This window comes from Parasteatoda tepidariorum, chromosome 1 (assembly GCF_043381705.1).
Source record: "Parasteatoda tepidariorum isolate YZ-2023 chromosome 1, CAS_Ptep_4.0, whole genome shotgun sequence".
Taxonomy (NCBI): domain Eukaryota; kingdom Metazoa; phylum Arthropoda; class Arachnida; order Araneae; family Theridiidae; genus Parasteatoda; species Parasteatoda tepidariorum.
Genome location: NC_092204.1, coordinates 57,274,823 through 57,292,002, shown reverse-complemented (window position 1 = coordinate 57,292,002; position 17,180 = coordinate 57,274,823). Strand labels below are relative to the sequence as shown.

General features: G+C 26.1%; 1 protein-coding gene across 1 annotated transcript in view; it reads left to right on the top strand.

Moving 5' to 3' along the window:
• The window catches only part of LOC107441971 (cell adhesion molecule 2), an 81,235-nt gene that overhangs the window by 59,992 nt on the left and 4,063 nt on the right, over nt 1-17,180 (top strand). Inside the window, exons 4-6 of the mRNA XM_016055390.3 lie at nt 2,539-2,674; nt 3,822-3,955; nt 16,833-17,013. Of these exons, the coding sequence (XP_015910876.1) occupies nt 2,539-2,674; nt 3,822-3,955; nt 16,833-17,013 (451 nt within the window). The remainder of the gene's footprint in view (nt 1-2,538; nt 2,675-3,821; nt 3,956-16,832; nt 17,014-17,180) is intronic.

The following is a 17,180-nucleotide window of genomic DNA, read 5'->3' as shown; positions in this document are numbered from 1 at the left end:
AAAAAATATGACGAGTGTATTTTATTTTTACATAAAAGAGAACAATTTCACATACGGCAACTGATATATTTTTTTAAACGAAAACTGAGTTTTCGTCATACTAAGTAGTTCATCACAAATCGCATAATGGAGTTTTACTTCACTAACCACTTTTTTTTCATAAAAATTGTACCAAACGTATATGTTAATGACTTATATTTTAAATATGTGAACGCCACATCTAAAAGAAGTATGCTTCAATTCAGTTAAAAACAGATTTCTGAATTCGACTGTTTAAAAAAGTATTTTCCAAAAAGTCACTTCTAAGATTATTTCCTCTACTTCGCTTGAAGCGTTCGTTTGTTATAAAGTTTTTTATTGCTATTAGCGAACTTTTTTGTGGTTAGATTTCGAGATTTTTCCAATTTCGCAAAATGGAATTTTCTTTTCACTTAGTATACTTTGAAAGGGTAGAACGAGTAAGAATATTTCGCTGATACATTTCGAATCGCAACTGCTTCTTAGAAAGAAATGTTCTTTTACGATTCTAAGGATATGTCAGAGTATTTCCGCTCTTGATACCATTTTCTATCCGTTTATTTCTTCTTTTTTTTTCGATTCGATGCTCAATAAGTAAGCTCTCTTTCATGGTCCCATTGGGTGAACGTTTTCAATCCTATTTTTATTTCTCATGTGTAATTCCTATATGGAAACGCAAAAAATACGAAAGGAAAGTATAAAAAAAATTTTACATTGGTAGAATAGAAATCAATTATATATTGTAAGGGAAAATAGGCTATGCTTCAGATCAAATAATATTTAGATGGAAAATTTGAATTTATGAATAATATTACAACTATGAACAATATTATAACATATCATTTTGAGATGTTTCGAAAATCCAAAAAATGTGCTTATCAATTGAAGAGAAAGATTTTAAAAAAAATTCAAGGAAATAAATAATACAGACTTTGAAGGAAATATAACAAACATCACAATTGTTTGAAATTTATTCTTAAATAAGTTAAATTACATAAACATAGTTTAGTTGCAGAGCGTTTAAAAAAAGTATCAGAAATTTTTTTATTTACGTCTTGAGCATGTAAAAATGTATACTCTATTTGAAAACCACAATTAAAATATTTCTGGTGTAATTGTGACACTTCTGAAATACTCCGGAAATATTTTAAAGATAATATTACGAATGCCTTTAAAAAAGATCACCTCAGAAATATTCTATTGTCTGCAAAAATTAAAACGTTTCAAAATTACATTTTTTGATTTCTGAGGCTACGTGGTTTTTTGTGCTGGTTATTCAATGCATTTAAAGTGTAATTGCAAAATTTTCTGTCACATGGGAAAAAATTAGACTTTTTTCAGCTTTTCCGTGATATTGTCAGGATTTTGTGAGTTATTATTTTTTTTTTCTTTTCTAATTACAATTTTACTGTGATACATGTTTAAGAAATTTCTTAAATGGTAATTTTTCAAAAAAAAAAATGTTCGGTAACGTATTTTCAAAAAATTATCTCATGATATTACAAGCAAAGTAAAATGTTATGGCCTTTATGGATATTATGGTAGGAAGGAACGCTCACTGTTTAAAACATTTGTACCTAGTAAATTAAAAAGATGTAATATATTTTATTTTAAATAAAGGAATAGTAGTTATTAGTATGTTTATTCTATTGAATCGTTATACTGTAACTTACCACAGTAATTATACCAACATATTCCACGTATAGAATAAGATAGCACCATAGGGAAAGTTTTTTTAAATAATAAATTCAAATTTCAAACGTTTTCCATTACTATTTTGTGGTAAAGCTTTTTAATTCAACCCTTTAATTTTCAGTTAAATTTTCAATTTTCGTATTCTTCGTGCTTTTTTTCATAATAGGTCTACACACTATATTTAAAAAGAAACAGTAAATAAAGGCTTTGATTTATTATAATGAAAAAATAACAGCACTTTATAACTCCTAGAACTTTTGCAAAAAGGAAAGCAATAGAACAATACAGTTAGTATTTTTGAATGGGTAAACTTTGGATAGGTACTTTAAGTTTGTACATTTCTCTGAATTATGTGTGTAAAAAAACTAATAATTAAACTACAAAAGGAATTTAATAATTGAACTTGCAACAGCACTAATTTTTGATTGATTAGCGCTGCGTAAATTCATATCAAATCTTTCGTTCTGTAACATGTTCCGGTAAAAATGGATTTCACGGTTAAAAATATCAGCAATTTGAATGCTGATACTTTTAATCTGGAATTTTTTACAGTATAAACAGTTAGACTCGTCATGTCATCGAACGTATTTACACTAAATTTATTCTGGTTCAGTTCAGAATTACGGTTTCGTATAACGTACATACATACACAAATATAAACATTCTGCTTTATTTATAAAGATAAAAGAAAAGCAAAAAATTAAAGTAAAAAATTTGTAATTTAAATTTTGTCCATCCTTAAAGAAAAATTGAACAAAAATTATAAGATATGAGACTTTGAAAATATGTTAATGTAAGACTTTTATAAGTTTTATAATTTTACAGATGTCCAAATCTGATGAAAGCACCGTTTTTCTTAGAAACTTAAGTCTTGAAAGTTATGGAAATTATACCTGCCAAGTGTCAACTGACAAACCATTTTTTAGATGTGTTCAAACAACAAAACATTTAGAAGTAGTTGGTAAGTTTGTATTTTAAACACCTGGCAATGCTGTAAACTAAAATATACGATATATCAAACTAAATTTCAATTTAGACATTTTTGCATGCTCTTTTGCATGCCCTTTTTATAATGCATGCTTTTTTTATAATCATTATCAATCTTCAGGATTTCATTGCATTTCTTTTATTTATTCCGTACATATTCCAATGTAAGAAGTTTTAATTGGAAAAGTAATTTAGTCTTATATGTAACATATTATGACTTTTCTTCAATCAGGTCAATATTTGTCCAATATTTCGAAACAGATTTTCAAGGGTTTACAAAATATCCCAATTGCAACATACAAAACTAATTCCATTTTATTAAATTCACTATATAATAATAAAAAATTAAATAATTATATTTCTGAAATCAATAATTCTTTGATTTTATTTGGCTATGTTAATATTAGAGCTAAGAACTTATAAAGAAAAGATGGTAAAAAGTTTCACTTGTGTTATTTACATTAATAATTAGACTTCACATTCGCTTTATTTTTGCCGCAAATTATTTCATTAAATCTAGTACGATAAATCATTTTAATTACACTGTAAACATTAAATTTGATTATCTTGCAGGCAGTATTTTGTTTAAAGACAAACTGGAATAAAACAAATTCTTTAATAAGAGCCTCGAAATAGAATATGACAGTTTTAACTATAACTATATACTAAATCTTGTTTGTAAATTTTGCAAAATCAGAAATACAGCTTCTGTACCGAAAATTTCATGTTTAAACTGCAATTGTGAAGCTTATATAAAGTAAAAACGCTGTGTTAAAATGTTGCAATGGCAATAAATCGTTGAACCAAAATAGAATTATTCATACAAGGGAAAATACGGATCACCAAAAACAATATATTTGATTTTGCTTAAACTTTTAAGAAATGGTTCCTTTTACTCCTTTTCTAACAATACCCATAATAACGACACTAATAAAAAAAAATTCACGAAAAATTCCATCTAGAGCTATAATTAAGAGTCTAAACTATCAGACAGAATTAAACTGTTGTAAGAAATAATTGCCTTTATACATTACTAATTAATTTAGTAAGAATATAGAATTTCGACTACTTAGAATATTGCATTTAAATTACAAGAAAAAATTCTTCTTTTTTTCTGACAGTTCCACCATCCGATGGACCTGTGCTGATGGAGGAAAAATCTGATTATGAGCTAGGTGATAATGTTTCTATTTTATGCAATTCTGGAAAATCAAAGCCCGCACCAGAGTTGAGGTGGTACATCAATGACGAACTGGTAAATTTACTTTTTATATATTTTACAACTCAGTACAACTGAGTATAATAGTACAAAAACCTTTCAGAAAATTGCTCTAAGATTAAACCATCATATCGGATAGGTATCACGTGATATTAATTTCATGACATAGTATAGGCTCAATTTGACTACTCAACATACAGAAGTATTTTTTACAGTGGAGGACTAAAATTTGTAATTAAATTTCATTAGGTGAATTTTTATTAATCTCATTATTTCATTAATATCATTATTTCTTTATTTATCTCATTAATCTCATCATTTTATCTTATTATCTAATGAGAATGATGAATAATGAATTAATCTAATGAGAATAAAGCCGAGTCGTGCCACATCTTCCTACTTTAAATCTTGAAGTATCAAATAGCAAAGGGGACTCATCTATAAATAAATCGGTCCTATCAATAAATACTCCACAAAACGTGAATCCGAAAAAAGTCATCGTTTGATTAGTTTTAATAATAATTAAAATGATTATTAAACAATAGTACAATGTTAAAATAATTGGTTGCCAAGTGTTGATGCAAAGTCCGCATTAATATAAAAAATAGTTAACTTTATCTGACAATGTAACTTTTATACACTTAATTTCGGGGCACTATGGTTCAACATTACATCATAGAAAGGTCACAACACATTTGTATAATATGATGATTATAAAATAACGTTAAATCGATTTATTTTTAAAGTGTAGGTCTAATTTAGATTCTTGATTACCCATAACGAATCAAAATGATAATTTCCTGTATTAGTTAAGCTTTTCTAGAGTGAAAAGAAAATTTGACTCCAAAAATTTATTTCTAAAGAAATATTGACGCAATCAGAAAAAAACTACACAATGAAGTCTCAAAAAGAGATTCTGAAGTAACAACAAACCAAAATAAAATTCCCATCACATACCTATACTTCATAATTTTTTCGCTTTAATAATCAATATTTCTTATGAAATTGTATCAATAAGTTATGTTTGGAATATCATTATAGTGAAATATTCTTTCGTCTGTAAAAGTTTCATCTCCCTTATATCAGAAAAGCATGCAATCGATAGGCCCTATCTGATATAAGTTATAATATTCCAACCATTTTTTTTTTAAATTTTTGTTTCGCTATGTATGCATTCTGATTCTTCCTTTCATCTCTAATAATTTAAAATTTATTTATTTAATAAAAATCTTTAATTTCACTTATTTCCCACTTTGATTTAAATTAATTAAAACAAAATACGTTTGAAATGGTTATTAATTTTAGAAATAGTTTCCTTTCATTTGATTGCTTTCAAAAGTTACATGAAACAGAAAATATAATTTGAGATCGCACGTTTTAATTTCTAAATGATTAAATTCAGAGCCTTTTGAATGAATAAAATTACATTGAATTTAATAGTTATTCTGCTCTATGAATTTAAGAAAATTGTAATATATGATTTCACACCCTCTATTGATTTCCATACTATTTCCCAAGGTAATTTGATTATTCTATTAGGAACACAGAACGTTTTTAATTTCGAGAGTTTCTTATTTAAAGAAATTATAATTTAATAGTTATTTGAAATACTATTTTTAACTAATAATAATAAAATACTATTTTTAACTAATTTCTTAGGAATGATCCTTCTTTATATCACAATGTTGAAAAATTACAAAAATTAACGCAAAATATTTGTTAAAAAGAAACAACTTATTAATTTCAAACTTAATCCTGCTTAAAAAATTTTCTAAAGCATTTTTTTTGTTGTAATTTTAAACAGAAATATTTTATTTGGGATTGTTCAATGAAAAAAAAATGAAAATATGCCTTAAAACGGGGAAACTATACCTTAAAAAGATCACTGAAAAAATTCTAAACTATTAAAATCACTGCACTCCACACTCTAAAATGTATCTGTGCTCATTAAAACACAATGCATAGTAATTTTTCAATAATGCAGTTTATTGGTATTGAGTATGATGAATTAAATGACTTTGAGTCATGATAACTTGCTGTAATAACATTTAACCTAACATTAAAATTATAATCAGCAACGTTCAGATAAAAAGTAATTCATTTTAAAATAAGCTTAATTTCTAAGAGTAATTTGTTTTGAAATTATAGAATAGAAGACAAAAAAAAAGGTTCTTAATTTCAAATTGATAATTTTATACGGTAATTTCTGAAAGTATAAGTTAAAATTCAATATATAAAACTTATTTGCTTCTCTAAAATATAGCAAAGAACAGCATGGATACATCAAATATGTCTTGACATTGATCAATATGTCCTTAAGAAACATTTTGCTTTAAAATATTAATATAAATTTACGTTGATGGAAAATCTAATAATGTTCTAAAACCGACTAATAAATATTTAACAAATAAGTAAATACATGAAAATAACAGAAGTTTAATAAGCTTTATAACTTTAGTTTAATTATTCTTTGTGTTTTGTTTAAGAAATTTAGAATCACGATTTCAAAACAATAATAGGAATAACATGTATACACAATAAAATGCTACTTGGTTATCATGAACAAAAAAAGAAGAACCAATAAAATCAAACTTTTCCACTATTTATTTAATACACTTTTAAATGGAAAATAAAAAATAGTTCGTCTGCTGAAATTTCTCTAAAATTAAATTTTGATATAAGAAATTGTAAACTTCACTCTTATTTATTGCTATATGAAACTTTCATATAGAATTGTATGTCTCCAAATCGATTAAATGAAACAAACAGAAATGCCCAATAATTCTTTGTAAATTGAAACTAAAAGAAGATAGAAATTGGCTTTCAAAAGTTAAGGGTTCTTAACTTTTTAAAGTGAAAATTGATGTTGTTTATTGTTTTCAAAAACTATAAGTTTACCCACTTGAGAAATGAATTTTTATCTTATCTTACGAAGCTTTGACTTTTGATGAATTATGTATCTTACAAGATCTCTTTCAGGTTGATGTCACTGTAACCTTTCTTGATAGTGAATATATTTTAAGTTTATATGTTAAACTATTCTATATAAAGAAAATTCCATTTTTTATAGAGATATCTTTATTACATTTTTCTTCTCAAGTGATTTCAAAGAGGCTTCTGTTAGCCGTATAAAGAAAAACTTTTGTATGATAAACTAAAAATAAAACCGTCTCCGAGGTAGAGCCGTAATGCCTGCTAGGTTAAGCGTTTTGAACGAGTGTTCTTTCATAATAATAATAATAAATATATAAGTTTTTGTCGGTAGAAGAAACTTATTTTTATAAGGAACACACCGCTCTATAAAATTATAAAATTCCTGTATAAAATTTAACATTGTAACAATGCTCTATATGATTTTGCTCATTTATAACCTATAATATTCCTCAATAATTTTTTTTTACATTTATTCACTTTTGACTGATTGCATCTATAATGAGTCTTATCAATCTAATATTCATTGTGATTTACAGCTTTTGCAAGCTTGAGGTGCCAAATAAACATCGAAACTTAGAACTGCTTTTCTTTAAAATAAACTTTATGAGTATGAGTATAGTAAAGAGCGGCGTGCTCTCTGCTTTTGCTTATAGCACTGCGTTTCAATAGGTAAGGCTTAATTTAGCCTAGCAAGATTTATTTGAGCTCTGAGGCTCTTCATCAAATTAGACATGCTACCACGAAGTCGAGAGTTAGTGGTTGAAAAAGCATAAACTTTATTTTATCATATGTTTTGAAATCGCTTTTAGCTCTTAATTTTAAAAGACTTGAATGTTTTATGTTGGTTGGTATTTCATCAGATAAGACTTCACTAGTAAAATTGCAAAAGATATGAAATTTTCAATGGTCACTGTCCAAATATTAACCATGAGATTCTACATATATGATTCTGAACTAATTTTTAAAAAAAAAGAACATATAAAACTTAACTATCGCAACTTTAAGAGATTTTAATTTATCTATATATAACCCATAATTTATAACAATAAAATGTGGAATTTCTTCCATACGTGAGGCTCAGCTAGAATCAATCAAAAGTTGAAATCGGCCAATAAATATTTCCCTTAATCAAATGAATAAATGTAATTAGATTATTTTAGTTTTTTCCGTTCTTCCTTTTTTTTAATTTTAAACACTGTTCAAAATAATTACAGCAATGCTATAATTCCAAAAAAACTTAGTTGAAAAATTAATTCAACTTTCCCATTATTGAGTAATATATTAATATTACAACTTCACCAGTATTATAAATATGAAGACGCTGAGGAAAGATTTATTAGCTTCTTCAGCTTCAAAACAGTCTTTGTGGAATATATTGTTTGTATAATGAAAACTGAATTCAAATTAAATTTAATTACGAATGTTAATAGAACTGTAAAAAAATGAGCTATAAGTTTAACAAAGCATACTTTATTTATCTTTAAAGCATCCTATCTCTGACAATGCTTCACAGTAAACATTTCGCTTCAGTAAAATACACGCAGCTGAAATATCCCGCATTTAATTGAAACACTTGTTGTAAATTTTGTAATTAAACTAACGATCATTATCACTGTTTTTAGTACATTCAAATTACAATTTCTCCAAGTAGGTTAGTGAACTTATACTAATTCCATTTCTACATTAAAAGCGGGAAAGTTATTTAAAATCAACCTCAAAGTGTTAAATATAATCGTCTGCTTCAGTTCAAAATCTTTTACTTAAAATATCGTTTGCAATTTTATTATTTAATACTACATTGGTTGCAAAAAGATGAAAAAATTTTCGTTAAAACAAATTTTTTAAAACATATTTAAAGTGTAAAATATAATCGCCTGCCTTAGTTTCAAATATTTAATAGATTTATTTAGAATATAAGCTTAATAATAGATTTATTTGGAATATTATTAACTATAGAGAACTAATAGAATATAATAATAAATTTATTTAGAATATTTAGAAGTTGATTTATAACCACAGAGAAATATGAAAAGAGTTTCCAAATAGCTTCCAGGTTGTCACTTAACCGAATGAGTAAGTTAAAAAATATTTTTATTCAAAACTAGTTCAATCTGAATAAGCAATTGGGTATAATATAGCCTACGTCACAGGTTGTNATTTAATACTACATTGGTTGCAAAAAGATGAAAAAATTTTCGTTAAAACAAATTTTTTAAAACATATTTAAAGTGTAAAATATAATCGCCTGCCTTAGTTTCAAATATTTAATAGATTTATTTAGAATATAAACTTAATAATAGATTTATTTGGAATATTATTAACTATAATTTAAATAGAATATAATAATAAATTTATTTAGAATATTTAAAAGTTGATTTATAACCACAAAGAAATATGCAAAGAGTTTCCAAATAGCTTTCAGGTTGTCACTTAACTGAATGAGTTAGTTAAAAAATATTTTTATTCAAAACTAGTTCAATCTGAATAAGCAATTCTTTACAACGCTCAGTATTTACTTTTAAAAGTTTGTGCGTGAACTACGATATTTAAACGATATAGTGTGATAAATTTTTCTTAAATAAATATTGCTGTTTTAATTAAAAATATAAGCTTGAATAAAAGTTTTAAAATTAAAACTCAGAAAATATTTAAAATTTATTAACTTTTCGCTCAATTTCTAATCATTTTTTCAAATGATTGTTTAAAGTAAATAAGCACTTATTAAACTAAAAAAGAAAACAATTATAAATTATTTAAATTTAAACAAATTCTCAACTTACTCTTCCAACTTAATAACTTAAAAGAAAGAAAAATTTTACCTCTTAAGCAATCAAAAATGTGAGAAGTTTGAGAACAAGAATCTCTAACTCAGTTGGAAATATAATTATGTAAACAACATTAATTAAAAAGTAGCAGCCGTTTATTTAAATTTTTCTATGAATATTTAAAGCTAGTTGAAATCATAATGAAATCTAATTGCGTTTAAAAACTCTAAATAAGTTAATTACTTTTGTTTTCAATGCACTACTTCAAAACGGAAATTACTTTAATGAGAACTTTAAGAAGAATTTTTAATATTCTTATCAAGAAAAGCAGTTTTGCTTTTCTACAAAAAAAATTCTAAATTAAAACGATTTATTTTTTTCAGTATTTTTGTCAGAAGTAATGCAAAAATTTAACTGAAACAGCAAACGACGGTTGAAAAAATAAATAAATTAACTATTCCTCATTAAATCCACAAAACTAAGCTTGAAAATCAAATAAAAATCAAACAAGAGAATAAAATGCGTGAGAAGAAGTAAAGAAAATCGTTTTTAAGACAAAAAGGGATATTAAAATGAAAGAGATTTCCTAGACCTTTTTTAAGAATTTCCAAAATTCTATTTAGTATTAAAACTAAAGTATTGGCTGGTAAAATGAAGACGCATGAGATAAGAAAATGCGGAAGAATAACATCTTTAATGGTGTTTTTTTTTCTTGCTTTATTTGCTTCATATTTTATTTTTGTTTTATAACGATGATTTCTCTTAATATAACAGAATTTTCGAAAATCACTTAAGCCATGAGAACTATTTAATGCTCATTTTCAAAATAATTTTTCTGGAAGAGTAATATTGAATTCTAAATAGCTATTTTAAATAAAATATTTAAAAAAATAATAATGAAAAAAAAAGCCTTTTCACTTGGTTTCTCTAAAGCAGAGTAGCTGAAATTAAAAAAAAATTAAAAAAAAGACTTTTTCAAATGGCTCGATTATAAATATTTATAACTCTAGATCAATTCACATAAAAAGGAAAAATTTGAAATTCTTGCAGAAATATTTTCGTACAAAAACATAGATTTAACTTAAATGCCGAAATTTTTTTTAACATTAGTTTTTACGTTAACAACAATATCTGAAATATGATAGTTTGATATTTTGCGTTTTTACGCTTTTTATCGTTTAAAATTTTACATCCTGCATAATTTTTGTATTTTTTGCTAAATATTAATGGAAATAGTACAATGCACCCCAAAGTAATGGGAAAAACATCAAAGTTTTAAAAAAGAAAGTTTTATATTTAGATTTTAAACTGTATTATAATTCTTATTATTTGTATGACTCAAATTTATTATAAATTGTTAACATTTACAATCTGCATTAACGGCTTTTGTTAACTTACCTTAACACTTTATTGCGACAATAGAGTGCCTATGTCCTACCTTCTGCTCTCAGAGTTACCTCACTTCTCTAAAAAAAACGCGAACTCTTTTAAAAAGTGTTTATTTTGCTTTAAAAAAATATAATTTCTGGCAATCAATAACAATACTCACTAGCACAACAACACTCAGTTAGTATTTCTGGAAGACGAGTTAACTCGTCCACCGAGATGAAGCAGTCAAATATGTTCAATTATATAAAAACCTGCTTTCTACGCTATCAATTTTAAAACCCAGAGTGTTGTTTTATAGAAAAATTCATCTTTCCAAAATGTGAATTTTTAAGAGTAGCATTATCTGGCCGGAATATGTAATAAAACTCATTTAAACACCTGAACATGATAACTTATTTAAATTAATTTTTTTTTTAACTCTAAGGAAGAATATTTCGATATTCGACTCAAAAAAGGGTTAAATAAGGGTTGAAAAGTTCTTTGAAAATCCACCGATTTTCGCATTATTTTAGGTTGTTTACGTGTTAAATTATTAGTTATACGCTAAGTATTTAAATTTATTTTGTTAAATATTCTTAATTGATCATTTAGCATTCGTTTTCTATCTTATCTCACGTCGGAGATGGTAATAATTTTAATACCTCTGTTACGTACTATGCTGAAATGTCCCGAACTCATACTTATGGTGGTTTGCGTGATTTAATAGCCGCCGGACAGATTTTAAATTATTACTAAAATTCAATACGTAGAGAAATTGGACAACATCTCGGACATATCTTGAAAATTGAAACCAAAGACTACAACAGCAGTATACTTCCAAGCGGGCAACAGCCAGTGTGTATATATATATATGAATACATTATTGATTAAAAATAAAATCTTGATAACAAATGTCAACAGGATTAAAACAGGTCTTAGGCAGGGAAGGAGGGTGCAAAATTTATTTATTTATTATTAGCCAGAGAAAGTTTATCAAAGAGTGGTCACGAAATGTTATGCTCCTCATTATATGTTAGGGATAATCTTGCAAAGTTAATCTGTAAAATGTTTCATTTTAGGGAATAAGGGAAATCTTAGTAATTGTAATTGGTTTATTAAATAGGTCGCTCGATTCCTACAAAGAGCAAAGGGGAAAATGTCTTGCTTTTAATTGATGCATGCTTGAGCTAAAAATAAATTAAAAGACAGGATGTGAATTTAAAAGTGTAAGAAAGCATTTCGTTTTGAATAATAAATTAAGAAAAGGATATTCAGAAAAGGAATAACATAAAAAGATTAATTGAAACTTCCACGTTACATCCTCCCTCCCCGAAGTTTTTTTTTAACAATTATCTAGTTTTTTTTTTTTTTTTTTTTTTTTTAGAAATTATCCATTTGCAAAACTTTTTTCCCTGTGATAGAAGTACAATTTAAATGTAAAGAATCAAATTTTTAACAAGATATAAAGTAATATGAATTATAAAAAACACACATTTGTACGCATGTTAAAAATAATAACATAATTAAAGTGTTATAGGAAAAAAAATTTCTAGTAGCGCTACCAACAAATTTAAGAGTTTGTGTGACTTCAGTTTTATCAGTTTATCAAAGTCATTTGTTCGAAAATCACAATAAGGTTATTCACCATGAAGTAATTATTCCTCACACTAACACAATTTAAGTAAACTTTTCAATCAGGATGATAAAATTTATAATTTTTTTTTAAATATGCAAATATTCATAATCATGGAAGAAAAATATGAAAATACAAGTGATATGAGACATAAAAAGACAAATTGAAAATTTTTATCAAAAAAATTCAATCTGAAATTTTATTTCAGTATTGTATGATTTGTTTGGAGGAAAAAAATTGACACTGTGATCGTTATTCTGAAGTTTAAGACTTCAGTATTTAATTTTTATTTCAACGAAAAAAATGACACTTGTAAGTCTGATGTTAATCTTACTTTTTGAGGATCAATACTTATTGTCTCTATATCATATTTATCTTTAGCAAAAATATCTGAAAAATTTTCTAAAATTCCTGAGGTTGGGAATTTTTTCATTATCTTAAATTTGCATAATTCGGTCAACAGGATCTTGACAATGCGGCCCCACGTTATCACAGTCTCAAGAATCTTAGAAAATTCAAGATTATTTTCAGTTTTACAATTTAAGTCTTTATTTTTAGTCTATTTTTTCTCTTCTTTAAATTCACTTTGCTTACACATTCTTGTTATTCTCATTTATTTATTTATTTATTTTATGTCCAAAATTTTCTTTCCTTTCTTTCTTACATTAATTTTCGTTTCTTTCTACTTTCTCTATATTTATTTATACTTTTTCTTTATTGGTATCTTTATTGCAATCATTAACTAGGATTTCAGGAAAAATGTGTAAGGATGAATTGCTTTTACAATCAGAAAATGTGATCAGTCTCCTCAGATTTTACATTACAATCCGTTTAACACAATCAATCACTAATTGTAATCTAAAGAAGCAACCTTTCAAATTTAATATAGTATAAGGTAAATCAGTTTTTAAAATTTGACTGACCTAACTATTTTCCTTTATATATATATATATATATATATATATATATATATATANAATAACTTGATAGCTAATAAAAAAATCTCTTGAATAAATTCAACAAAGCTGCTTTGTAGATTCAATTTTTTGATAAATGACCTGTGGGTTATCTTGATGATCCTTAAGTCACTGTCCTGTCTTCTTAGCTTAATTATGTTAAAAATAAAGGTTTTATATATATATATATATATAAAAGGATTACAAAATGGGGAGATGGGAACAATAGAATGAAGAATAATGACGTTTCAAGAAATTTACTCTTTTTCCTTAATCTGATTTTTTAAAAATAGATGGGGACAGTTGCCTATTTAACAAAATCAACACAAACTTCAAAATTTTGAAAAATCCTATTTTTATACAATATTAAACTTTTTTTCATAAAATCAAACCTTGTTTCCAACTAATCAGAAAAGGGGGAAAAACTATCTTATGCACGCATCACGTACGCATGAGGACACTTTTAAATTATGACATACATGCTGCTATATCGCGTCAGATTTATTTGATAAATCTTTCTTCGCTGTAACTTGCAATATAGCGTTAGAAGCTACTTTTAATTAGAAAATGCAAATTAGTATGTTTCAGTTCGTTAGTCGAGTTAATTAGTTGTGGGTCAGAAATTCGAAAAGAGAATAAATTTCAAAATTGGAACAAATATGTCAGAATACAAACAGATTTCATCAGCGATGCTTACACATTCATTTTTCAATTTTTCATCTTATCGAGTTATATTTAAGAAGTATAATAACTTATCATGACACATTTCATTGTAGGTGTATAAATAAAAGGTTGAAAACGCGTACATCCTGTAAGATATTAATTAATTTTTCAACTAATTTTACAAACATACCCGAAAGCAATTCAACAACCTTGTATTTAAAGGCACATAAATATTTTTTTCAATGTATGGACTCAGGTAGGGCAGTAATCATTAAAAAAAAACTCATAAAAACAGGCTGTAACTTCGTTAGGATGTACCCAGAGCAATATGTCTAAAAAAAAGTTTTGAAAAAAAAAGTTATATTTTGTTTAATTTAATATAATAAGATATCAAATGAATTTATTTTAGTTTCTTGCCTTCATTTTTTTGTAATGAACATAAAGTATGAAATCTAATTATTTTCGAATGCAAATTCAAGTGATTACCTCAAGTTTATAATTTTTTATGTACACATGTTTTTAATTTGATATTATGATTAATTATTTGATGTTTTGCATAAGTAGTTATGTCAAATAATAATATCCCAGTTTTTACCTTTGTTGAATGAAGATTTCATTGGTATCATTACAGCTACAAGAAGACTTTTATTAATAAATGTAAAATTTTGTTAGTCAAAATTTCCAATCACTTTCCGAATAACTTGGGTATTCTAATTTCAACTGCAGCTTTGCGTCTGAGAACAATATAAGTTTTAATCTTTTTCTGACCAACACAAACAGCATTTGTCTCTATTATTTAATTTGAAATTTGTCGTGATTAAATGTTTTGACCACACCTTTTGACTAGCTTGTGTATTTAAATTTTAATTGGAGTTCTGTGTTGGATGAGGATACAAGTATCCGTCGTTTTCCGAACAGCTCTTAACAGATTTATTTTAGCAATTTCAACGTCTAAGGAGAACTTAATGCAAATCGAAATTTCTATCTATTTCCAACAAGGTATCGTGCTCAAAATTCCAACTAGTGCCGGAATTTAATATTGTTTTTTAAATAATGCGAATAAAATTAATGGCTATATTATCACTACTTTATTTATCGAAACTTAAATAGGAAAACATAAAACTAAAGTAAAAATTTTAAAAATTACTTTTTTTAAATATTATATATTGGAAAAATGTTTTAACTTTTATCTGACTGAAATGGGTATCAAGTATTAACTCACATAGATCGCATCATTTAAATGTATATTAAACGTTTTTAAACTCAGTATTATTTTAACCCGTGCGTTTTTGATAAACTAAGGTCAGAGTTTTACATTAGATTGTATTATACCAAACGCTAAAACAAATTTAAAACAGAAATTGATTATCGGTAAAAAAAAAAAAATTAAAAAAAAGTAAAAGAAATTAAATCATGATTTTGCTTCCTTTCACTATTTTAATTCAATTTGTTAACTCTGATGTCAAAGTAGACAATTAAAAAAAGTCCATCCATTTAATTTACAACCAGAATAATAAAAAGGCTCTATAGGCTTAAATCGAAACTATATAGAGTCTATCTCTTCTCCAGCCTTATTCAGCAGCCACTTTTAGCGAGATATGTCTGCTCTAGGCGAAAAAGAACGCAATTAGAGCTCTTAGGTTTAAAAAGACGCTTCTCGCCCAGAACCTTTGCTTCTTTCAACAGACTTATAAAATTCATTTATATAAAAATAGTTCCAAGTAAAAAGATTTTCAATGCTTTTTTTTTAAATTATTATTTTTTAATAAGGGTCAAAACATATTGAATTGTAAAGTAAACGCAAACTTTTATACCACTTTAAACTATATAAATTTATATGACAAGTTTTAAAAAGCCATATGCTTACAATTATATTTCTCAAGAACTATTGACTATTAATTTGATCAAACTTTGTATTTTGTCACTTAAATTAGATTGTTAAAAATGATGTATCTTACTATTGAAATTGGTTTCAACTCTTAATAAATTAAATATTAAAAAAAAAACTTTTAAATAATATTTTGCCAGGAATCGTGAATTATCTTTGGACAAACTTAATTTAAAATTGTGTGCAAAAATTTTTCGATTTGCTTAAATTCTCGAAATATAGTGAAATAAGCGAAAAGTGAAATTAACATTCAGGGACCTAAATTTTCGATTAATGATTTTTTTTTCGACTTCCTTCTCTCCTGACCAAACTATCTGGTCCATATTTTCTAAATAGCGACTACCCCAAATTTTGATAATCAAAAATCCAAATCCCTCGAAAAACAGGTATCAGTAAGAAAGTTCAGAGTTTTATTCAGAGAAAGCACTCTTTTTGTCTGATTCTATATTCTAACTAATAATTTGCATGCTTAAGGTCAACCCTTCGAGCCATTATGTTTGGCGCTTAGTTCTATAAAATCCGATCATTCGAATAAACGCTATTCAGGATATCTTATTTTATTTTGCGCACTGAGAAAGCAATTCCAAGGGTTGGTGAGCGAAAGCGGAAAATCGGTGGAGTCCATTAGCCATTCAGTTTAGAAAAAGTTGTTTCGGGCAGCATTACTTTGGTAAATCATGTTTTCAAAACTTCAATTATTTTCCAGGCTCCATCAAAACTCGATGATCAAGAAACGGTTGTCTATTCTGATCAACTGGAGAGTACAAGCCTTGCCCTGCGGTTCCGATTAAAACCAGATGTCTTGCATAATGGGAAAGTAATATTAAAATGTGTAGCTACTATTAATCATATAACATCAGCCACCACAAAAGAAATTAGAGCATCTGGTAAGTTTTCAGTGTCTTAAGTCAAAATTTTCTTTATCCAAATTCAATTTATCTTGATAGCTCTATGAACAAAAAAGATAAACCACCATTAATGAATTCAAACTTTTGCGCAATCAAACAGTATATATATATATATATATATATATATAATGGAAATTCTCGACCCC